Source organism: Sturnira hondurensis, unplaced genomic scaffold (assembly GCF_014824575.4).
Source record: "Sturnira hondurensis isolate 20B ecotype Veracruz unplaced genomic scaffold, ASM1482457v3 Scaffold0004136, whole genome shotgun sequence".
Lineage (NCBI taxonomy): Eukaryota > Metazoa > Chordata > Mammalia > Chiroptera > Phyllostomidae > Sturnira > Sturnira hondurensis.
In genome coordinates this window covers 53,372,241-53,398,454 of record NW_028076767.1, presented here as the reverse complement: position 1 = coordinate 53,398,454, position 26,214 = coordinate 53,372,241, and the positions used below count along the sequence as shown (strand labels likewise).

The following is a 26,214-nucleotide window of genomic DNA, read 5'->3' as shown; positions in this document are numbered from 1 at the left end:
TTTTTCTCTATGACACACCAGTTGGGAGTGAGGTGGGGAATCATTACAACACAGCAGATGCTCCAATTTACTTCTAAAACATTCTAGTTGTTCCAACATAAAACGAGTCTAGTCTCCCCTTCTTTTATCCAAATTTAAACCTTTAATGATAACTATTACCCCACCCCACAAGCTGTATTCCTTTAAAACTCCAAAAAAATGTCATCATCCAGATAACTTCTTCCATCTAGACAACTTCTAAGGATGCAGTGTACCAAGCAGGCTTGAAAGGATGGATTCTGGCCAAGTTCAGATTGCACCACTGTCATTCACTCACTGTGACCTTGGGCAAATTGTTTAACGTCTCCATGTTTCATCTCTTCATCTGTACAGTGAGTATGACGCTGTCTATTCTACCTCACAGAGTTGTCGTGATGATTGCACAAGCTAGTTACTGTCGAGCCCTCAGTCAAATGCCAAGCTTGTAAGCAGCACTCAATAAATGTCAGCTGCACTTGAGTTCATCTTTCTCAATGTCCCCCTCTAAACTTGGTATCCACCACATGGCCACGAGGGCTGTGCCCAGGACAGGCACTACCAGTCCTAATCTAAAACTGACTTGCACAGGTAAGCAGCTTCTCAGTTCCCCTCCTCCTACTCAGAGACTCCTTTGCATAGTCACAGTTAAAAAAGAAAAAAAGAGAGTAAAGTAAAAATGACCCTGTGGGTTCAAAAGCAGAAGATGCTGATAAAACTAGGGGGGCTGATTCTCTAGCAAAGACCCCCTGGAAAAGCCAGCCTGATCAAGCCTTTCCTATTCCCTAGACTTTTTCACTTGGGTTAGTTTCACCACTTAAAATTCCAATTACAGAGGCTGGGGTCAGGGTCCCTGTTTAAAAAATCCCACAACTTCCAGGATAAAATGTGATACAATAGTCAGTGGAGACAGCATTAGCAAGGGAATTTAAAGACGTGCATGTGGTCCCTCAGAGGTGCCCAACTTTTGTTATTCTCGACCTTCAGAGAGGAGGAAGGGTGCAAAAGGCCACCTAATTTACATTTTTCACTATGATTATTAGAAGAGAGAATGGCATCTTCCTCCTCTACCTCGTGCACCAGTACCACGTGATAGCTTTTTGCTCACCAGAGACTCAGCTTCAGGGCTAAAACTCCATGAGAAGACTATGGCTTTGGGGACTGACCCGGGAACCTACTGCTGACAACACTGCAACGAGCAAACCTAGGAACCGACCTACCGAAAACAACGCTTCTATGAAAAAAAAGTGTCCTGATTACATTTCAATTACAGATGGACTTCTGGATTAGAAGTTTCAGTATCTATGCAGCCGGATGACTTTACTTCTTAATTTAAGTATTGTACTTTCATTAAACGTAGGTAAAATGGCACACGAATCATCTAAGCAGCTGGATCAGTCTGTTGGCAGACACAGTTTATGTGTGTCTCATGCAACCACATGTCACTTCACACATCCCATTTTATCAGCTTTTCCTCCGTACTTCTGACTGAACTGCAAGGTTTTCGGATTACTTCTTCCTGCTGACCCTTCTTTTGTTGAAACTTGGGCCTGCCTTCCATTTTGCTGGTATCTTTTTGCTAACTTCATTCTGTCTGGGTCTCCACTCCTCCTGGCTGCATGTCATCAGAACTGAGAAGCATGTTTTATACACGGTGTACAAGCTGCTTGTTTTCAACAGATTTTATCACAAGACATTCACTGTCTGGTTTATCACATCTGAAGACCAACCCACCTCTTGACTTCTGGCGGTCTTTCCCCTCTGACTGCTCAATAGACCTACATATGGTTGTCCATACAGAAGTTAAACATTCCAAAATCTGGTCTTTAGCTGCAGTGTAAATGGGGATGGGGAGGTGGTGATGGTAAGGAAAAGGCTGAGGCAAATGAGCTTACATTACAGTAACTATTCTTTTTATCCTAAGCATTCTTTTTGAACTGTAATTCCCTTATAAGGAATGAGTAAGAACTGGGTAAACCTCTGAATTTTAGCAAGAGCTTTTAATTACTAAATGTTGCTTCCTAAAATTAACAGTAACTAGCAAGTGTGGTAGAGCATGACGGCTAAGCAAGCAGAGGAAGTGTACGTGAACATGCAAGGAGCCGGGCACCCAGCTCGCCTCTGGCTGTCCAGCTGCCACTGGTTTGGAGCCTCTGCCACAGTGCGAGTCCTGCGCACTCTGTGCACCCAGCGGAGACCCTGGGGAAGAGGGCCAACGGAAGAAAGAAAATGGAAACCCACTCTATCACACACTGGGGACTCTGAGACACTCAGGAATCCCTCCTCCCTGTTATGTCCTTCCCCAGCAAGATGCACAGAGCAAGCTCTGGGCCCACAACCACCACCACCCCGCCCCCCCCCACCNAAGCCCTGGGCCCACAACCACCCCCCCCCCCCCGCCCCTGCCAATCCATATATACACATTCCAGGCAGATACTTAGAAAACATACGTAGCAAAAACTCAACAAGAAAAAAAAAAGAAAGAAAAGCTTTTTGTGTCCTGGATTTTAAAGGTTTTCATCTAGGCCCTGAGGGTTATGGCTGGTAGTGGCATCTTTCCTGGCTCAGCACATCTGCACACTGACCTCTGATACTGTTTCTAGTTTCCTACAGGAATTCAGAATGGAGCAAATGCAACAGCCAAGCTGGTCCAGTACTCCGACCAACCATGCTTCCAAGGGACACGTGCTGTTAGCTTTCCTGATGTCAGCCTTAAGAGGTGTGTCCCAGTTTTCCTTTGGACCTGATTTTGACTCAGTTACTCAGAAGCTGTCATTCTGTATTGGCACCCATGACATTTCCTGCNCAACCCATATATACACATTCCAGGCAGATACTTAGAAAACATACGTAGCAGAAACTCAACAAGAAAAAAAAAAGAAAGAAAAGCTTTTTGTGTCCTGGATTTTAAAGGTTTTCATCTAGGCCCTGAGGGTTATGGCTGGCCGTGGCATCTTTCCTGGCTCAGCACATCTGCACACTGACCTCTGATACCGTTTCTAGTTTCCTACAGGAATTCAGAATGGAGCAAATGCAACAGCCAAGCTGGTCCAGTACTCTGACCAACCATGCTTCCAAGGGACACGTGCTGTTAGCTTTCCTGATGTCAGCCTTAAGAGGTGTGTCCCAGTTTTCCTTTGGACCTGATTTTGACTCAGTTACTCAGAAGCTGTCATTCTGTATTGGCACCCATGACATTTCCTGCCTGTATCGCTCCTGGACTTAAAAGGCTGCTGCTTTAGAAGACAGCTCATTCTTCATCACTGAAAAATTCCAATGGGCAGAGCTTCTATGAGGAATACTGCACCCAGTGGTCCTCAGATTTCAGTGAGTCTAGAAGCCTAGATTAGAAACCTGAAAATGCCCCTGTCATGTTGGAGTATTGCTGAGGTAGTGGGACTCAATAACTTATACTTTTGATAAGTGCCCCAGGAAATTCTGATGCAGATGGTCCTGGGACCACACCTTAGGAAATGCCTATGTAAAGAAGAGAACCAAGATAAAGCACGTTTGCAATTCAGAGACCCTGGTGTCCCTCCTACCCTGGAGGGTTGACACTGCGGTCTGTGTAGCTGATCTGAGTCTTCAGGGCGTCCGGGCTTCCCCACCCACGTACACCCCAGCACTCTGGTTGTGACTGTGACACTCACAAAGCAGTTCCCATCTTGTCCCTTGCTCCCCACAGGGTCTTTCTTTCAACTCAAACAAATGATAGTTGACCTTTTTTCTCGTCAGCAGGAAAAGGCGTCGCCTGGTTTTAAAACTGCACACCCTCTGGCCACAGCCTCCAGATCCTCTTTTGCACAGCTGATCCAAGCAAACAGTTTCCCTGATCTGACACTTCTTACCAACCCTTCTGCAGACGTGAGAGATTTTCATGGCTTCTAATTGACACGGAGAGAGTTCAAAGCCCAGCTCTACGTCAATAACCCTCCATCTTTCACTGGGTATAAGCAAATATAAACTCATCTGTTTGCATGATTCCAGGAGAGGCCTTGAAAAGGGTCCCCTCCTACCCAGTTACAAGACAAGATCTCTCTGTCCAAGTTCAGCCATCAATTAAATTCCACGTGTTCCATCCTTACTTTAGTTGATGTGCCTCCTTGTAGCCAAAACAAAAACAAAATAAATTACTAAAAATTTGAGAAAGTGGCTGCTTTTGTATACCCAATGACCTCATCAGGAGAAGAAAGGTACATTCCGAGACACACAGCATTGCCAACCACTGATAAATTCTTGCTGAAATGCCTTATAAGTATTTAGGTGTTTCTGGAAATTTTACATGAGCAAGTCCATGTCTTAAAATGCAGTAAAATTAGGAAATACGATTTTAAAAGAAAACCTGAAAATAAGACCAGCAAAGGCTGTCTGCCCCACATACTCATACCAGGTTCCAGTGCCCGGAGACGTCACACAGTCTAGTAGGTAATGAGAAAGGCACCCAAACAACTCAGCAATTACACAATCATATATAATAATGAATCCTTTTATAAAGAGAAATAACACATAATCTGGCTGTTTAAAAATAAAAAGCTCAGGTCATCTATGTCTTCAGTATTCCAAAAAGAGAGGAAAAAGGAAAAAAAAAAGCTGAGAATTGAAGTTCCACCTCTAATGGAGCAAGATATTCAGTAAAAGAGTCAAGACGCTCTGATACCACTTCACATTCTTACCTACAGCTCTCTAACAGCCTTCAAAATAAACTTACAAAGGGCAAGACCTTCCCTGTTCTGAAGGACGTACCTAGTAATTGCAGGAACTCACTGCCACTCCAGGTCCCCAGAGGTAACCTGATGCCTTAATGGGTAGTGGTGCAACACACTCCCTTCTCAATAAAAAGGGCATTACTGCTCCCCCACTCCACCCACACGTGCACAGCCCGACTGGGATGCGGTGGATGGAAAACCGTCACATCAGAATCTGTTCTAATGTAACAGCAGGAAAGGGAGACCACAGAGATCACCTTCCCAGAAGAGGCAGAGCTTGAACTTCAACTTAAAGAAGAGAGAAATGTGAGCATGAAGAGGAGACAGAATTCTGTGTCTATCTGTGGTAGGCTAACAAAAAGTGTGGAGGAGAGGAAGGGAAAATAAAAGCAAGACTTCAAAAAGCAAGGAACGAACGTTTGACCGGAGTGGCAGGTATGGACGCGGGCAAAGCTAGTGAAGAGTTAGTTATTCAAAGTCCTTGAAGATTAGGACTGAAATGGATGCTTCCATGGCTATGCACCTGTGTAAGCTATGTCTGTAAAGAAATAACTTTTATCCTGCGTGTTAAAAACAAAATGGAACATTTCCTTACATAACACATTCACAGGACCACCAGTGTAACATTTTTGATATGAAAGCTAATGTGACCATGAGTGAGTGACAAAGCATTTTAACACTATTTTGGGTCCATAATGACTTTTGCCCAGGGTGAATGAATACCTGGTACTTAAGTTGGTATTGGTTGAATTAAGTCATCCCCCCCTCCCGCCCTAAAAAAAATGATACAGTAGAATCCTAATTCTACTATCTTAGAATGTGACTTTATTTGAAGACAGGGTTTTTACAGACGTAATCAAGTTAAGGTGAGATCAGGAGAGCGGGTCCTAATCCACCATGACTCAGGTATCCTTGTCAAACGGGCAAACCCTGTGTGCAGAGACACATCTGCACAGGGAGACTGTCGGGTGAAGACTGGAGTTAGGAGACAGGCCTGGAACAGGCTCTTCCCGACCACCTCCTGAGGAGGCAGGGCCCTGCCAACCCTTTCTACTGGGACTTCCACTCCCGGAAGTGCGAAAAAAATAATTTCTGTTAACTCAGCTTGTGGAACTTCGTTACGGCAGATCTAGCAAATGAATACACAAGCACGTGAGCAGTGTTTGGGCCAGGTTGTTTTGATAACAATTAGTATTAAAAAATTTAAAGAAAGAATTAACCAACATCCTCCTCCTGTGATGCTGTTTCTATTTTACCATGGCTCTTTGTCTCCCCACTTCAGATTTATGGCCAAGTCTTCGGGATTCAAAACATAAAAAATGACCAAGGTAGTATTGATTACATAGCTACATGAAGGATGCCTCCCCAAATAGAACTAAACAAAGTATCATGTCGACATTGAGCCTTTAATCCAAAACCTTTTGATCAAAGCTATAAATCAGGCCTACGTTCACTTGGTTTTATTCTGTGTCTACTCTATTTTGATAGTGCTAATAAGTATTATTATTATCTGGTTTGAGTTTCATTTTCCTTCCATTCCTTCTGTGCACCTTTTGGTAAAAGAGCCATCAAACAAAGGCCTCTATAGATCCAGGGTCTGCCAACTGCTGTCCACAGGCCAAATCCCATCCGCCACTCGCTCTTCAAAATAGTTTTTGGAAAACAGCCATGTCCATTCACTTATGTGTTATCTATGGCTGCCTTTGAGCTACAAAGGCAGCGCTAAGTAATTGTGACAGTGACCTTATGGCCTGTAAAGCCTAAAATAAGAAGCCTCCACAGAAGAACATTTGCTGACCCCAGCCCACTAAATGTACGAGCAATTCCTACGCAAACCTTTATTGGTTTCTCCCTTTGTCAGCAGTCCTGACTCTACAGGTACTATTTCCTAATCCTACTTCACATACTGGACTGGCAAACAATGAAAAGAGGAAGGGCCTTTTAGAAAATGAAATAGTATCTTTTTTGCTTGAATTCCTCCTAATGCGCTCTAGTTTTTCCACATTCCTTTTAAAGAAGTAATAAAACCAAATTTGGCAATAAATTGATGCCAATAATGTGGAAGACATACTTTCTTTTCTTCTCTACTCTGCTCTGGCACCCTAATAAGCAGCTGAATAGAGTCAATTAAAGGGCACAGTAACTAAGGTGACAACCAACACAATGACAAAATTGATCAGGCAACTCAGAATTTTGTGTCTACCCTGGAATCAAATTAAATACACCTGGAAGTAAAACAGTCTGAACTCAGGTCCACGAGTGCATGAGAGCTAAGACTGGACATATTCTTGCTATGTACTTCTTAAATGTCTGCACCTCTTAAGGCACTGATTAATTTCTCCAATACACAGTTATTCACACATTGCTTCCACTGCCCCCTTTAGACTACAAGATTGAGAACAGAGTCATTAAATTGTTATTCCCAACAAGGCTCAACACAGTGCTTGGCTTATAACAAGCTCTAAAATATTGATTGAATGCATGATAATCCAAGCCGGATTTTTTGGTAAAGGTCCAAACTACGCTGGTAGTGAGGGTGCATGGGTTCTAGTCCTGGCTTTGTTACAAATAAGTCGTGTGATGTTGAAACATCCTCACCTGTGAAATGAGTATGTGGAAAAGCTGATCTCAAGGCCAGTTCCAATATTTTGTTTCTTTTCAGCACTAATATTTTATGTTTCTTTTGTGATACATGTAACATATTATTTCCCATCCATCCAAAACACTGAAATCATGTCAGAGGATTCATTCAGGGAAAATTTCCATGAAATAATCAGAGAGGGTCTCTGACGGACACCCACCCACTTTTCTTCAGACCAAGTAACTAAGAGCCTTAAAATGCATAAAAAGAGAAATGCTGCAAGTAAACTATCCGTGCCTAAAATGAATCTTAATTTTAACAAAGGGCAATAAACTGGTCACTCAGATTTTTCAGGAAAACACAGCAGCATGTCCTAGACAGGCATTCATCACAGAAGTTATCACAAATTTTTCACTGTGGTTTCTCTGTACAGGAACTTAACCAGAAACCACAGAGCAAATTTTGCATGCTGTAATAAGTCAAGCAGGAAGGGGCTAAAATATGTAAATTAACCTACCCACAGCCAATTGCATGAAAAAGACAACAATTTAGAGGACATTCATTAATAATTATACTGTGTGGATTTTCTAATCACTGATATTTGATCTCCCAAGGTTGATCTCCCAAGTCAGTAATCTTAATTTCATAAATGCTTTAAGAAGCAATAAAATAGGTGGGAAAATTAACCTTAAGAGAGGAGAATTTAAAAACGAAAGATGACAGTCATTTAGTCATTTGTTTTGTCTGAAAATAATAGGCAGCATACCATCCCCTGCTCCTTTAGAGAATGCTGGGCTGTGACAAGCAACGAGACTGAGGGTAGGGTAGGGTAGCGTAGGGTAGGGTGGTGGAGCCCTGAGAGTTAGAAGACTCAGGCTTTTCAAGCTGTGATATTTTGGGCAAATCACTCAATGTCTCTGGATTTTAAATTCCTTAATTAAATGGGTTGGAATATTGAACCTCTAAGGTCCCTCCAGACTCTAAAATGCAAAAGGTCCCTTTAAATAAGTCTGTCCCAAACTGTTCAATAGAAGACATTCAGTAAATATTCTAGGTCTAAATGGTTCCACAAGCAAATAATTCTAGGAAACAATGAAACACACAAAGTTAGACAAATGTCTTTACTGCAGACTTCTCAGATTTCATACATAGTATGTGGTGTTTCCCAGGTTTCTTTGAACACTGAACATTTTTAATTCCTGGAACAATTTCAACATTTAATAAAAGCTGAGTATCTTAGTGAACACAATTTGGTGAAAGGAACTATCAACAATAAACCCCACAAATTTAAAATCAGACGCCTGAAAGGAGCAGAATGCTCACCCACGGGTTTCAGGCGTCCACTTCAGGAACTGTGACAATATCTCTCCAGCGTCTCCGTGTCGCAAAGCACTTTGCCTCACACAGACTCACTGATGCCCCACTCGAGGATGGCAAAGAGTCATTTCCATTTTACCAATGGTAATACCCGAGCTCCCCTTTCAGATCTTTCTCATCACAGGGTACTTTGTGCCCCTGAACAGAACGATCGCGGTCTTCTACCTCTCTCATCATTTTAGGGTTTCCTTGACCCATCCTACAAGATCCTCTTGTGTAAACTGACTTGTTAGGCGACACCCCAATAAAGGAGGGATGTACACAGAGCACCTGTGCCAGGTAATGTGTGAAGTGCTGTCACGTATGACACAAGACTCATCTAACGATCTCAGTAACAATAAGTAACTGTTACATGTAGTTTTGCCACTGAGGAAATTAAGGCCCAGAAAGTTTAAAAACTATGTTCACATTAATGAAACTAGTAAATGAGGAAGCTGAGATCAACACCCATGTCCACCTTTTCTTCTTCAAAAGCAACTTTATGAGATCATTCTTGCTGGCCTCAGAAGCTGGGTCGCAATTCCGACCCATTTGCTCTAGGATTTGGGCTAAACAACTTGAACTGTCCCGACCTATGAAACAGAGAAGAGGAAACACCTCACAGAGGTACTGTAAAAAAGGGAGAATGGAGGTAAAGGCACCCAGACCTGTCTCGGGTCCATAGAGAGTGCTCAGGAATTTTTAGCCCCCTTCTTTCAAAGAGCTTACAAGTTGGATGAGGAGAAATAATGAGAAAAGATTCACTTTTTTCCTTTAAAAGTTAAGATGTTTTGAAATAGTCTGAAGGTATATTTTAAAACTTAAGTTGGGCTTGCGGTTCAATTTTTAAAAAATAATATTTTATTTTGGTTTGTGGTTCATAGTTGGGTTAAAGTCTGAACTACGACTTTATTTACACAAATGATATAACAGTAATCATACGGAAGTATAAATTATAAAAGAGCCACATCTTCATAACTGTAACCACCATGTCAGATGGACACAGGTGCATGATCTCATTTAACCCTCTCAACAACTGCAAGGCAAGATTCTGGAACTACCCTGCCTTCTTATTCTTAGATCCCTCCCTGCCAGGGACTTTTCTTTTTATCTTATCAGAACTTAATGCCCCTCCCTGTTCTCAAAGTTTCTTCTCTCTCTAGATTTCGCCTGTCTCCTTAACCTGCATAACAATGCTTTCCATTCTCACGGGGAATCACCCTACTGATGCCAAACACAACAGGAGCCCATTACCCAGGTGCTTCCTTAGCCTTAGGGCTGGGAAAAAGGTCCAACTATCTTGCCTACTCAGACCAGCGAACTGCCAGGGGCCCTCACGCACAGAATCCTCCTGTTACCTCTGTCTACTTGAATGGGCACCAAATTCTCAAGGGCCATTATTCCAAATCTTTTGTCACACTCACCAAGCCTAGAATCCCATTTTCTTTTTTCCTTTTAAAAAAATCTTACAAATGACCTAGCCTCTTTACTGACATGGTAGCTTTTCGAGGTTGAGTCTTCCTGGACATACCCAGTCTCCTCCTCCTTGTATCACTGACAGGAAACTCTCTCAAGTCCCTTTCAGTCTTTCTTTAAAACACAAATAAGCCTATTTCCAACTATTCCCTTGGTTTCCTATTACCTTGCTCTATCTACGTACAACCACAGCAACATACTAAAATAATCTGCCCTCAGGACTGTCTGAAGGAACGCTCTTTCCTTTCTGGTTCCTGATTTTTTGAAAGACATCTGCTCTTCACTCATCCATTCTTTAACGCTTTTGGACTGTGCTTTCCACAACCCTTGTCCCCAACCCCCTTTCCCTGCCCCACGACCCACATACTGCTCTACTAAACCTCTGTTTCAAAGGCTTTCAAGACCTCCCAACGAATACATTAGCCCCTGCCCCTTATTCACAGGGGATACATTCCAAAACCACAGGTGGATGCTCAAAACTATGGACAGTACACACCCTATACATACAATGTTTTTCTTATCCATACACACCCACAATAAAGTTTACCTATTAATAAGCACAGTGAGTAGTTAACAAGTAATGCAACAAAACAATTATAATATTATAATGGAAAAAAGTTATGAGTGTGGTCTCTCTCAAAATATTTTACTGTGCTGTACCCACCCTTCTCGTGACTCTGTGAGATGATGCAAGGCCTGCATAGTGAGAGGAAGTGAGATGCGTGACGTGGACATTGCGACACAGCGTTAGGCTGCTCCTGACCTTATGATACACAGCCCGCATTTTGCGGCTTCTCTTTGGCGTAACCGGAATCTACTTTGGCTCTTTGGGGGCATTATTAAGTAACACAAGAGTCACCACTTAAACATAAGCACTGTGATATCAAGACAGTAAAGCTGATGACTGAGGGGGCCGCTGCGTGACTGACGGGCAGGGAGTGTATACAGAACGGGCAATGGGCAGAGTGGGCGGACATGTGGATGTCTGACAGCCAGGGTGGGATGCAGAGAGAGGGCGCAGCAGTGCGCCCTGCAGCTCAGGACGGCAAGCAATTGAAAACTTGTGAATTGTTTACTTCTGGAATTTTTCATTTAAAAATTTTGGACTGTGGTTTAAACTGTGGATTGGGGGGGGGGAACTACTGTTATTTCCAACAGCTTTTTTCTCCGCCTTTGCCTTCTTTTACACCTCAGGGAAACATTTAACAGAGATGACCATCTCGAAAACGTTCTTCTTGGGTTTCTGTGAGGCTCTCTGGATTCTCCCAGTATTTTTTGCCACTTCTTTCTCCTCCTTTGCCAAAGGCTCATCCTCTACCTTCCCACCAACAAATTTGTGTACCCCCAGATCTGCCCAAATTCTTCTAAATACGTTCTCTCCTGAAATGCTTTAATCTTCTCCCAGGGATCCATCTATTACATTTGAGAAGGTTCTGAGCTTCTTACCCAGACCTTCAGTTTTGTATTATTAACTATTTGATAAAGATTTCTGCCTGAGATGCAAGGGGTGTGTGGCAAGGTGTGATTCATGTTGCCAAATTAAAATGGACAAACCAAGCTCATCACTTTCCTCTGAAACAGATTTTTTTTGTAGTAGGATGAATTTGCTGACACCCTCACCATCCTACCTGGCCACCTTCCATACTCTTGCTGAAGTGAGAGATCTTTTAACACAACCAATACACTTGTTATATTATAGAGGTTACAGACAACTACATGGTTATAGACGATGTACACTATCAAGAAAAAAACTGAGTACATAAGGGCTCCGCTCAAAAGAACGTGAGAAATCAGACCCAAGAGGAAAAGTCATGCTCTCAGGTGGCACAGCCCCTACAATGAATTTAAGGAAATCCCAAAGGAGCAATAAAAAAAATGTTTACAACCGTCTCCTGGACCCAAAATTTCTTAAAGTGGTTCATACCCTGGGCGCTGCCAGCGTTTGAGGCTGGACAACTCTCCCTTATAAGACTGATGTAGACTCGGAAAGGCCTTCTGCACCCCTCACCTAAGTGTGGACACCGAGTATCAGAATTTAGCATTTTGCAAATCCAACCCCCTCCCATTTATTTTAATGCCTAAAAAAATTATAAATCCTTGTAAGACAATAGCTGGGCTCTTCCTCATCAGAGCTCAGAGGTGTACAGTAACTTTTTATTTTCCCAATCATGTAAGACGAGTAACCTCTTGCCAAAACCATCCCCTCCCCATCCAGCCAGTCACCAGCCAGATCGTAATTCTCACTCTGTAATACTTTTTTGAGTCCACTCCTTCCCCAACAGTCATACTGCCACTACTTCATTTTACAGCTTTATTTCAATAGTGGACTCATTCACCTTCTAAACTCAGGGTCTCTTCTCATTCATTGTAGCAAGCAACTATCCCTCCTGCCCTCCAACCTTTACCATACAGTCCAGCTAACCAGAATCAGTCACTATCTGCCTGTAATAAAGCCCATGTTTTCTATGTCCAAACCTTTGCTGTAATGTTCCTTCCGCCGGAAATGTCATCTTCCATGATGTAAACCAATGATCCTGGCGGCTGAGTTAGAAATTTTGGCATCATCTCTCAGTCTTCCTCCCTCTTCTTTCACAGGCAGTCATGAAATCTTTACAGTACACAGATCCCTTTGGCAAACTGATGAGTGCTCTGAACCTCTCCCCAAGAAGGAGCTAATCTATGCAACATTTCATACACAATTTTAGGGGCTTTTAAAATAATACTTTTTAACTTACTAATTTTAGAGAGAAGGGAGGGTGGAAAGGAGTGGGGGTGGAGAGAGAAACGTAGATTTGTTGTTTTACTTATTCATGCATTTACTGGTTCATTTGTGTGTGCCCTGACCAGGTATCAAACCGCACCTTGACATATTAAGATGATACTCTCGCCAACTGAGCTTCCCAGCCACGGTTTAGGGGCTTTTATAGACTAATGTCTACAAAATTTGCTTGTTTCTCATGTCCACAACTTCACTGTCTTCTTTTGGGTCCTCACCATCTCACAGCTGCTTTAACAGCTGGCTGACTGGTTTCCCTGGCCTGCCTGTCCTGGGGCCAGCAACAGTGTATCCCTCTGCAGGGCCAGTGGTGTACTTCCTACAGCATGATGTCTGCTCCAAAAACCACTTAGCTTCCAGTTACACACTCAATAATTATCTAACTATGTTTCAGTTAAACAAAAGAACTTAGCCACTCCACTGATGTGCCTGACTTATAAAACTGAGAACGGAGAGACAAAGTTGTTTCTGGAATATCTGACTAGTAGGGTTGGGTAGATCCCAAGTGGTCTTCCCAAAGGGTGATTTTTAGGCCGTTCCCTGAAGTGGAGAGGCAGAGCGCTGGTCTTAGAACAGAACTGAGAAGATACCCTAGGTCAGGGGTGCCAAACTCATTCTCACCAGGGGCCACATCAGCCTCACAGTGGCCTTCAAAGGGCAAAAATAATTTTAGGACTGTATAAATGTGACTACTCCTTAACTGCTAAGGAGCTGAATGGCAACAGCGAGGCTGATGTGGACCCCGGGTGAAAATGAATTTGACACCTCTGTTCCAAGTGCCTGGAATGGGTATAAAGATTAAAAGGGGGATGTCAGAATCCGAAATACAAAACAATGAAGAGACATATATGCACCCGTCCTACATAGCACCAAAACAGTGAGACTGTAACAGATTTCTTAACGTGATGCATCAACTAATGAAGAACCTAACAAGGCAACACTGCTCTCCTTTTCTTTATTTCACTCAACACCTCTCCCCCCTTCCAACCTTTCCCTCTTCCTCCCTTAGTCCTCTCTTCTTTCACTGAAGTCCTGCTGCCTCTTTGGTGCACACCTAAAACTCCCATATGCTGAAAATCCCCCTGGTTACAAAGTAGCAACAGCCTGCAAAGTGCTGACATTATCTGTAGGGTGTATTTCTTACAGAAAGCTTCACTGTTGCATTATAAAGAGGCCAGTAAAAAAGCCACACCTCCCACGGCACTTGCCCTTTCAAAAAAGTTAAAACTAAGAAGGAAGTAAGAGTATGAAGAAGACAATTCTGAGTATTCATAATAAAACATCCAAAAGATTCTGACGTAAGTAATGGAACAGTCTTGATTTTTTCCTCATTTAATACAGAAATTAAATGTGGAGAAATTTATCCACAAAATAGCTGTATTTAAATGAAGCTATTAAGTCATACGAAAATAGAGAGAATAGTGGTAATTCCTCAATATTTAGAATAGCTACTTTCGTAAAAGTAACCAAGAATTTCACATATGTAGCTATATTTGCCCCTCACTGACTCATACATATAAACTGATGTTCTAAAAATGCTTTTTAAAGAAAGCACGGGCTGGTTTAATGTATGTAAAAAATAAAAGATACGAAGTTCATCAATATAGAAACTATCAAAAGCAAGTGATTTCCAGAAAAAGTTGTTTAGGAGTTTGCAGTAGAAATAAGAAAAGAAACACACAGAACAGGAAGCGCCCACATCTCCAAGCTCAGGCCCAGAAACAAGTGCCTTCCGCATGAGCCACGTGCTGGAATTCTCTGTGTCACGAATCCCATGGGTCTGCGCCACAATTTTTAGACATCAAAATAACAAAATTTTCTAGATTTATTTTCACTAACTTTTTCTTGACAACTAAACTAGTATATGTTCAATGTGTGAAGCCAAGGGCAGTAGAAGTTGGGAAAAATGTACAGAATCCTGAAAATAAGTCACTTACGATTCTTTCTACCAAAATGGAAGGAAAAACTTTAATATATTTTGGGACTGTACTGTACTTACAATTAACAAGTAGTACAAGCATCCCTAGCTTACATTACACATTATTGTGAAACTCCTTATGCCTAAATGAATAAAGTTAGGGCACTACTTTGCCTAACAAATTCTGTTGTTGCTGCTGCCATTTAAAAAGTTAAATAACCACAGCCACATTGATTCACTGTTTTAATGCAGAATTTGGTTTGCTCCATTTAATTTTTTTTTTACCTTGTCCTAACTCCAGGAAAAGCTTGCTTCCTTCCTTACGGTATGTCTATCCTATTTTAAAATTTACCGAGCTTTTAGAATGTGTTAAACAAAGCATTCTCCACAGATGCGAGTTTAAAAACAAACACCCACCAAACACCCACACATATCCAAGGACAAAAAAATATGTTTATTTTTCTGAGTAATGCCAAGATGACATTCTTTGAAAACCAAATATACAAACAAGACAAAGAATTCAGGAAGTCATCATGCGTATACTAATAATCAAATTTGTCCACTTTTAAGCAAATTAAAAGGTAGCATTTTTCATCAACAAGAGTGAGCAATGCTCTCTTCATCCTTCCTCAATCACAGATCAGCATAAGATAAAGAACAGAGGATTGAAAGGCTTCACTTTCTCCAAAAAAAAAGAGCAAACTCGGCTGTGAGCATAATACAGAAACCGCTCTTTTAAAATATAATGGGATTCACTTTCATACTTCTTTTGTCCAAATGTGGTTGATACTGTTTTCAAGTCCCAGGGCCTTGCCTTTCTGGAGGCCGATACCTCCTTCTGAACACAGCCCATTTTTGGAGGCTGTGTCAAGTTCTCCCAGGAACACACAGCCTCCCAGGACCACCCGCTGCTGCCTGCTCCGTGGGGACATTAATAATAATACCGCCACCTCAGAGGGATTAACAACAACAACCCTGTGAAATGGAACGGCCCTATCACCTTTACTGAACAGAAGCTGAGGCTTAGCGAGCGAACTGAAAAAGCACGCGTGTGAGAGCGCCAGAACTTAAGCCAGAGTCTTTTAATTAGATTGAGTGATGCCTGAGGGAGTTAAAATGTGAAATCTGCATTACTAACAGGGCTCAAGAAATACGCAAAGAGGCAAACTTTTAAGTGAAAGTAGAAATGATGTGGTTGATAATTATGATTTTTTCATAATTAGTTTTTAAAAAGTTCATTACGTTCCCTAGAGTAGGGTTGCTAGATTTTAGAGTGTGTATGTGCCATGCAATATTTGAGACATTCATACTAAAACAGTATTTGTTTATCTGAAACTCAATTTAAATTGGCTTCCTGTATGTTATCTGACAACCCTAGAGTAAAGGCCTTTATGAAGCAAAACACATTAATAAATTACAGAGCTCCAGTCCCCCCCAAAGCTGAAACCTGGGGCTCTCTGTGCGCCACGCCTTGCGCCAAGGAAAGGGCAGTGCAGTGAGTAGGGCTACAGCTGTTCTTCGCTGAGCTTCCTTCTCTTTCTCCTGGTAGCAGGCACAGCCCTTGGCTCCAGAGACCCAGCTCTCAGCAACCAAGAGATTTAAATTCACTGACTCAAAAGTCCTGATCTTCCTCTACTTCATACGGATATTAGGAAGATTAAATACAACTGAGGTTGTGAGGGGAGTATCATATATATCTTTAAATATTTATTTATTGGCAGAGTGCTTTGGGTAAAAATTCTCAGGAACTTGGACAGGACAGACTCTTCCCCTACTATCAAGAAAGGGCTTGAAAAGTATTAAAATATATGAGACTACTAAAAGGAAGGAAAGGATGAAACAAAGCAATGTGATCAAAACCTGAAGTGAAGGACGGGAAATGTACTAGTGGGACGCCAGAAGGGTGCCTAGCAGAAAAACTGGGTTCCCACTGCGGAAGAATTCTGTACCTTTCAAATGGCCATGTACACCGATTTAAACATAGAGTAGCCTTGGCTCATAAATTAAATCACAAAGCACACCCAGACAGCCTATAAAAGCAGGACAAGGCCTTACTTATGCATACCAAGTTAATTTTCTGCTAATTTCCAGTAATGTTTACCTTCTTTTAAAAAAATAACAATTGGACAGGTTCAGACAGTGTTCATTCAAATATTTCTACGCACAACTTTAATCTTCAAACTTTAACGAAACCCTATCTACTACACACAAATTGCTGGGAACAGAAACTGCTCGAAGAGAATGAATCAACAGCTTTGTACACCATCCTCCTCTCAAACTGAATCACTGCTGAATTCTTCATGTGAAGCTACACCCAGCAATCGTCAAGAAAGCAGCACACTGGGAGATAAGAGCTTCACTCACCAAAGTTAGCAACATTTAACAAGTACAGCTATTAGTCGGCAAGAACCTGTAAAGAATGAGAAATATATGCACATCCATGAAAATTCTTGCATTCACTCCTCTACCTCAAAACCCCACGGGTACACCACCAGAGCATAGCACTTACCCAAAAGGGGCTTGATACACACCACGAATGGCAAAGACCAAAGGACACAACATAACTGAGGAAACTACCTCAAGAAAGCAGTTCCCATTCATTTTCTGCATTTAAAGGCTTTTTGGCATAAAGCACTTTCTCTTTCAAAACACACTAAAATATATTCACGACTATGAAAGCCCTGGTAAATGGTTTGGTTTTGGCTGTGGCGTGCTATTTTCATATATTCAGACTGGATTTGCTTAAGAAATATCGCCATATTATCTGAATGTCATGGGCAATAATAATAGGACGTTTTTCCACTAAGACCTGAACCAGCAATCCTTGTCTAGATACTGCTTACCGGGTTATCACTCCACTAAAAAGCCTCTCACCTTTGACCCGAGACAAGCAGGTGTATTTCTAATGCACTCCGAGGCCCGTGATGCAGGAAAATCCTGTTTATCCTGGATGATGCCAGAGATCAGGGCTCCTGGATGCCCTCGATACACACTGCGTGGGGCAGGAAGGGGAAGAGCACCACCCATCTCTGCTTTAACTGAAACTGGCTGACTCCTATACATACGAAATATAAAATTTTAAGAAGCAACTGTACAATCATTCTGTGATGCAATATTGCAATTTCAATGCTGCTTCCAAATATCACAAACCCACCAACCACATCATCACTCATTTACCCCACCCTTCACCTCCAACCGCACAGCCTCTGCCCACCCCACTTCAAAAGAGGGTGGTAGAAACCCCTAAACTGGACTTCGGAGACTGGAAGGGCGAAGGGCAGTGATGTAGATGGGCTCTGGATGAGTCTCTGCTGGGGGGTGCCTGTGAGCAGGCGTTTACAGAGTGGTGGTTTTAGGATAGCTTGACCGTCTGGGTCCACATTCTGACTCAGTACTACTTTCCATTGTATAAACTGGGCAAATTACTTAATTAATGCCTCAGCTCCCTTAACTGTAAAAGGGAAATATTGTATTATTGGACTATCAAGATGACTAAATGAGGTAATCCACCAGAAGCATGCAGACCAGTAACTACTAGGCAGTAAGGTTAACTGCTCAAAGATGGTTAGCTGCTACTACACACACACACACACACACACACACACACACACACGAATGATACTGATTCACTTCTTTCCAAAGGTAATTTTTAAGTATTCCTCACACCCAACTCCCCCCACTCCAGGCTAATGATCTGTAATCAGCTCTAAAAGCTGATTTTATATTTCTAGATCAAAATTAAACTGCCATATATTCCTAAAAGTTAGCTGTTCCTTCATCAAAACGAACAAACTAGTATGAAGTGGAAAATGCAAACTGAACATCACAAAACTTTATAAAAAGCATTAATTAGACTTCCCATTTAGACTCAGCCAGGATGACATCACAAAGTCACTTGTGGTAACCAGGTCCCTGCGCTGGAAGTGTGCTTTCCCAGTGAATGGCTAAACACTAACAAAAGAAACCTTTGACTCAAATACCACTGGTACCCCGGGTCTTGTGTCTGTATAATGCCTACACATTCATTTCTTTCTTTGCCTATAGAAAAAAGAAAGTCTGTTTGTTTTTCTGATTCAGTCAGCCCTTTTAGTCTCTGAATCTAAGGAGAGCCCCGTGAAAAGAAGAGCATCTTATCAGCGTGCTCCAGACCAGCAGGCTGTCCCCCTCCACACACAAAACCTCCAGCCCCTCGCAGCAAAAGGCCTCGCCCTCAGAGCTCTTTCCCCATTTCAGAGCTAACACCCTGCTGGGTTTTGACAACAAATAAATGAATGCACAAGGCCTTTACATAATTAGCCTTCTTTTCAGGTAGAGTGAGGTGGGTGGGGGAGGAGCGTTCGGGATAAGAATATTTATTGTAAATTGGCTTCATTTATGAAGTTGATGTGAGTGTGCTGGACCTGAGGGCATTTCTTTTAAATGAGGCCACATGAAGTTTTAGAGATGCCTGTTTCTGAATCTTGACAATTTGGGCATATACTTCAGCCAGGTCACAAATGCAGGCTTTTTTTTTTTTTAAATTAAAGGAAAAGGCTTTTCTTAAGCTAGGTAAAAGTTCCACTAACTTGTACAGTGGGGGCACACAGACCAGGATGTGTTTGGTGCCTTTTTAAGGGAAAACTAGCAGGTAAAAGAACCAAAGAGCAGAAAACAAGACTTTTTGATACTGTCCCTGTTTGATAAAATTAGACTTCCTTTCAGATATACTTACGCTAGGACATAACCCACCTCCCCAAAATGACTTTGAGAACAAAAAGGACTAAACATAATCAATAACCCTGTGAACACCTTTGGGAAAGCCACCTGGCGTCACTGTCTTCTGTCATGATCTTAACAGAGCCATGGTCTGCATGGAAAGATACAGTTCGCTTCTATCATTATCGGGATAATAACTTAATTCATTTGTCTCAGTGGCTAAGGATGCAGATGAGAGATTTATTATGGAAGAAAAATATCTGCAATCGAGTTTTTGTTTTCTCCAGAAGCATCTTGTCAGTGACCTCTAAATCAGTTTAACCTTTTCTCAACAAACCTGCACATTTTAAAACATAATCTAAAGCTACGTTCTGTTGTTGCTGCTGCTCAAAGGCTCTGTGAGATTTATCACAATATGGCTTCAGTTCCCTTCTTTTAAAAACAAAGATGAAAAACAAAACAAAAGGCCATAACTATAAGCTCCCAGCTCCACTCCTTTTCCCAGCAGGGGATTGTGATCTAACCACTAGAGTGCCTTTGGAGTTCAATCTGTTAAAAAATGTATGAAACGGTATTAAAATAAAAGGCATGTGTATGACTCAGGCTTATCCAACTATCTCTGCAACTAGGATGTCACAGGATTTCCCTGTGCTTCTGAAAACTGAAAACCTTAAGAAAGTGACAGTACAAGTTCCTGTTTCTTTTTTTCTCTATTTGAAATATACATGGGAGGGGGGCGCGCTCGGGGACACACACACACACACACACACACACACACGTCTTCCGGGTTTCCCTAGGAATCGGTTAGCTTCTTTGAGGTTCCAAGTGAAGATCTTTGCAAACCCCGGTTTCGACCGATCATCGTACTCCTCTACACACAAAGGTTTCCGAAAAACAAAAACAAAAACAAAAACGAAACTTGTTGCAGAGCCGAGCGAAGCCCCCGGCCCGGCGCGCTCCAGCTCCCGCCGCCTCTCCGCCCCTGCCCCTTCCTCCCGCGTCCTCCGGCCCGGGCGCCGCTGGCGACGGCATCTCCCCGGCTAAGGTCACCAGCCCCAGACGCCTCCTTCGGAAACAAGGTCACCGCCCAGCCGGGTCCCTCCGAGGAGCAGAGCGGCGTCCGGCCGAGCGCTACCGCCCTTTGTACAGCGGAGCCGCCGGCCTGAGCGCGGCATCCCCGCCGCCGCCTCACCTGCTTGCGGTAGGGCGTCCTGCAGTTGCCGCTGCCCCCGGGGTTGCCGCTGCTGCTGGGGAAGATCATCGCGACGGGCGGGCGCGGGGCTGCCTCGCCGCGGGGGGAGGCGCGCGGGGGGGTGGCCCGCCGGGCCGCGGCCGCTCTGGGAACTCCCTTTCGCCGCGCGGCGGCGGCCGGCGGGGGCTGCAGCTCCGGGCGGACTTCTCCTCTGCCCTGGACCTCCGGACTCGCCTAAAAGTGCGGCGCGGCGGCGGGAGACACTCGGACAGTTCGGACGGCCGCCGCCCCGAGTGCCATGGACCGGAGTTCGCGCGCGGAGCTGGCGGCGCCGCGGTCTCTCCCGGCAGCAGCGGAGGAGCAGCGCTGTCGCGTCCCCACCTACCGTGGCCTCAACCACCGCCCTGAGAGCGCGCCGGCCGGGGGCGGGGAGGCGGCGGCGCACCGCCCCGCGCCGCGCCCAGGCCCACCCGCGCCTCCCCGCCCTCCGGCTGGGCGCGGCGCCCGCAGCCCCGCCGGCTGGCCGGCCCCCGCGCGTTCCCTCCCGNGAAGTGACATCACTTCCGTTCTCTTATTCTAGTCTAGGGGCTGGGCGCGGCGCCCGCAGCCCCGCCGGCTGGCCGGCCCCCGCGCGTTCCCTCCCGGGCTCGGGGCTCGGGGCGGAGGCCAGGGCAGCGCGGCCCGGGGAGCCGCCGGCGCCCCCGCTCTGGTGCAATGGTTGGGTCTGGCTCCCCGCATGCCGCACATTCCTTGGAGTAGCCACCCCCTCTTTTCTTTTCCCCCCTCCGTGTCTTTGCCTGAGCACCAGCGGCGGCTCTGCACCCCTGCTTAAAGCCCCTTGTAAAGGCATCGTTTCGAGGATTCCTCGGACACCTGGGTCGGAAGCGAACTGGTCCCAGGTCTCCTCTCTTGTTCTTTCATCCTTCCAAACTACCCCCACCCCCACCCCACTCCGCCTTCCACTCTCCCAGAAAAGGTGCGGGGAATCACTCATACTTCAAGGAACAAACCAACTCTCCACCAAACCTCTGCCAATCCCCGTTCCCGCTAAAATGTTAGCACGGGGAAACAGGTCCCCACTCCCCTCGCCCTCACTGCAAATGCGCACAGTAAAGTTCCGTACTTCATTTCTATGCCAGAGTTTGCAAGTTCACCTTCAAGGTGACAATACCAGCGGATGAAAATCACTTAAAGGTCATCGGCTTGGTAAGCCTTCCAGAAGACTGGAACAGTGTAACCCTTCTCTGCGTTAATTATTAGATACTACACAAACGAGTACTATTGAAGGGACGCAGAAACTCTGCAAAAAAAGGGACAAAGGGAGCAGGTAGTTTCCTTTGTTTCCCGGTTGAAACGATCTCAGGCAGCTCTAGATGCCATTTTTCTGGATCGCTTTCGCGTTAGTGCATCAAGCCTACAAGGGGTGCAATCCAGAAAGGCCTCCACAGCAAGCCCCACAGGCAGAGCCCACCTTCTCTGGATAGGCGACTAGGGCAGGCTTGATATCTTTCAAGTTGGCCTGTTCAACTTTAGAATTACAGGGTTATATCGCCGCGTAAGTATTGCATTACAGAGTTCTTCCTTGGAATCTGGCCTCTAATACCTTCTAGAAATGGCCATCTTCCCTGATAATGAAAAATCCCAACTACACGAAGAAGTAAAGTCTCTCAACTGTCTGCCAGAAAGAAAACACAGTATCCCCTATGGAAATCAAGCCTTTTAGCAAAGCTGTGGACATTTGAGAATTTGTCCAAGAGCAAGAAACTGACAAAAATATTCATCCTAGATATCCTGCTGGTGATTTATGGGGCCACCTCACTTCCACACTCCAAGGTGCTGCTCATATTCTTAGGTGAGAGTGGTGAGAACTAGTCAGTCTCACCTAATCAAAAACAACCACATACACAAAATATGCATACAATTCCTAGTTCTTTTCATGAAAAAAGGCACAGCAAAAAAAAAATCTTATTCTGGGCACAATACTAGACACACAATGGTCCAGTTAAGAGCTTGCTAAAATTTGCAGAAATATAACTGCCCTTTAAAGTGACTTAAGAAACCCAGCCCAACTAACATTCAGTATATATTCGCTAGAACTATTTCCTGTTACTCCATGCACTTACAATGGTTTTGGCTGCCCCTCTGCTATTTCCTCTCACCAGGACACTTTATAGCAAGTTATCAACTGCAAGGATAAAATGCAAGGTTTTAGGCAGAACTGTTCAACTCATAAGTGCATTTTCCTGAGAGCTTACTGCCCCAGATCCCCACAGATCAGACTTGTCCCCTTTGGGGAAAAATCCGTGTACAGCCTCAGTTGTCATGGCTGGTCTCTTAGGAAGCCTCAACCAAAACCACAGAAGAACAGTGTTGATTGATTTTTCTATGGATGTACTCTAAGGTCATGATTTTGGGATATGGTGCTAATCTAGACTGCTGGTTGATGCCCTGAAGACTTGACCTGATGCCCTCCAATAGTTTTACAAGGTAAGATAAGATTGTAAGTGACAATAAATTTTAAAGCAGAATATGAAAAGAATTATACCAGATAATAAATTGCACTACTAATACTAAAATAATATTTAAAGGACTCTATTTGGGGAATAAAAAAAAGGTATCTATCAACAAAATGTCATGTTCTATAATGGTGAATGACATAATAGGAGAGAACACAAGTATGTATCTTAAAAAAAAAAAAAGACAATGTTTACCAGCCAGGGTTCAGAAGCTCCAGACTTAGGTAGGTGCTACACTCATTACAAAGAAAGAAGAGATTTTCTACCCTCAAAGACTATAAAACATAATGAAGTCATTAAAACCTCAAATAATTCCAACATTAAGAGAAGTAAAAGAAATACAAAACCGTGTGTATATTACATAATCAATTACAGATATCCACTAGTGCTTTGTTGGAAGTAACTACAGGGATAGATCCTGGTGAGATTCATCTGGGAAGGATTCTTGACCTTTGAAACAAATAGGCTTTAAAACAGACAACATAAGGAAACATTCTAGAGACACTGCAAGCTATCCTGTACATGCTCATCCTCCTGAAAGGGACACTGAGACTTAGCTGCTGGGCGGTCCTACATCATCCACTTCTCCCAACTCAGCTGATGGGTAAAGATGTAGGGATCTGACCCAAGGCAGCCAATCCCCAGAGGAGCCAGTGACCTATGACATGCCTGGGATTGAAAAAGGAGCAGGGCCAATCAGATTCTCACCCCAGGGAATTTGATTCAGAAAACTCCAAGAGCTGAACCAGTTAGGAAAGGGGCAGAAATAGCAAGGATGGGGGGCGGGGGAGGGTAGAGTTAGGTCACAAAAAGCCAAAAGCATAAGCAAGCCAAGGTTATGAGGAAGCAGAAACTATGAGTAAACAGGAAGCTGACTGGCAGCAAGCAGAGAGTAAAGCAGATACCAGCAGTGGGTGAGCTCTTTGCTGTTTGATGATGGAGGGAGCCAGAGTCCCTGCAGCTGCTTTTGCTCTTGAGACTTATAAGAGCCCCTCTGACTGTATACTTAGTGCCCTCTCCCCTTCTTCAGATAATTTAAGTGAATATGGGCTTTGTAATCCAAGAAACAAAATTAAAACAGCCAGACAAATCTAGCTTCATATTTCGTCTTCCCACTTCCTAGCCACATGGTTGGGGCAAGTTAGTGAACCCGAGTCCAACACTCCTCCCAGATTGTCTTAAGTATCCATACAATACACCAACACGAGTGCTGTTACTACTGTTTCTGAAGGTTTTACAGTAGTGGTCTGTAGATTTAAGTGGGTGTACTGTGTAAATAACTGATGCTCACTCAGTAAGTCTGGCTGACCATCAAAGAGCAGAAGCAAGGGTGTAGCTGGAATTGAAAAGAAAAAGAACAAACTTAGGTAAGGGGGGGGGGCTGTCTTCCGATACTTGTTCCATGACCACATGAATATGTTTTTTAAGGCTGTTATACCATAGATTTAACTTTTAAGAGGTTACAAAAAAACCCAGTCTGCAAACTTTTTTAATTACTTAGGTGCACTGGAGTTTTTCTCTTCTATTTGCTTTTGTCCTTTTTCTTTAATGAAGTTACATGTTGGACTAGGGTCATAGCTGTATGGATGGGCACACTTTGTGAGGAGTACATGAATGAGGATAACAAGATTCAAGCCATCAGTACCGGCAGAAGCCTGCCATCTCATCTGGAGATGAGACCTACAACTTACCAGCCTTTGTGTACCTGGAATTCGAGAATCTGAATGCAGAAGACATTTGTCCCATAGAAACAATTTGAAAAATGAAACTTTCATTTATAAATCTTTCACATCTCATTTCACTTTCACAATAACCCTATAAGGATTGAAGGATTATTGGACTGTACTTACAGATGACAGAAAAAAAAAGTAAGATGGCTGAGGGACCCACCCATAGAGCTAGCAAGCAGCAAGCATTAAAATCTAGACCTAGATAGGGTTAAAAAGACTTTGTCCTGTGCGCCTTCAATTCCATACTGCTGTGTCTCCAAAAAAGCCTTATAAATAATGCTCTCACTCCCATGTGAGTCCTTGTAACCCCTGCAGCACCCGAGCTGCTGTACACTAATAATGCAAGGCATTAAGTGATAAGTGCCAGCCAAGTGGTCTAGACAATTATGTGCTACGGAGTCCACAGGAGGGAGCGATCAATACAGGATATGTAATATGGGCGTGGGAAGCTCAGCTGTACAAATGTTTTGTTTGAGGGGCATCCAGAAAGAAGCACTGTGAGGATACCCAGAAAATAGGACTTGAGACAGAGGGCTGGGGTGAGAGGATGTAGATTTGGGGTGATCACTATGGAAGTCGTGGCTAATCGCTGCACTCCTCGAGTGAAGGGTGAAAAGCCACATAAAAGACGGCTCCCCCCACCCCATTTCAACACACACATTACCGAGCCCCGTAGAGAGAAGACTTTGAATGAAATTATAAAGCAAGGATGACAGGAAAGCTAAGCTTGGAAAAAAGAAAAAACAAAATGGAGAAGATGTCCGGTGAGATGAGAATAGAACCTCCCTATCAGCAGAAGGACAGGCCTATAGCAGGTTCTGTCCCTGTCACTGCTAACGCATTTCGGGCACCTGTCTCATTTGGGTCACACTGAAAGCAGAAAGGAATTAAGAGGAAGAGTCGTCCAACGTTATTTCGGATTCCAATCTTTAAAGAACAAAATATAATCACATATTACTGGTCAGTTTAAGCAGTTCACACTGAAAAAATTATTTAGAGTCTCTATTGCTCACAAAGCCTCTGGTGCCTAGCAAAACACACAGAGAGAGAGGGTGGGGGGAGAGAGAGAGAGAGAGAGAGAGAGAGATTTTGAGACGAGAATGAATATGAGGCCAGCAGGTTCTGTAAATTTCGGTTCTTTCCTGGTATAAAACAGAGTTGGTAAAATACCCTATTTCTAAAGTAGCAGAAATATTTTGTTATTTACTATTTTGCTTTTTAAAAAAATTATGATTCTTATTCTAGACTTAAAG

At 43.5% G+C, this 26,214-nt stretch overlaps 1 protein-coding gene across 8 annotated transcripts in view; it reads right to left on the bottom strand.

The window, feature by feature from the left end:
- The window catches only part of RBMS1 (RNA binding motif single stranded interacting protein 1), a 210,455-nt gene that overhangs the window by 110,589 nt on the left and 73,652 nt on the right, over nucleotides 1–26,214 (bottom strand). For 2 of the 8 annotated variants that reach the window (XM_037044598.1, XM_037044600.1), the window contains exon 1: nucleotides 20,716–21,128. The exons of the other annotated variants lie outside the window; for them this stretch is intronic. In XM_037044598.1, the coding sequence (XP_036900493.1) occupies nucleotides 20,716–20,784 (69 nt within the window). In that variant the 5' untranslated portion in view covers nucleotides 20,785–21,128. Of the gene's footprint in view, nucleotides 1–20,715; nucleotides 21,129–26,214 lie in introns of those variants that run through there. 8 annotated transcript variants of the gene reach the window in all.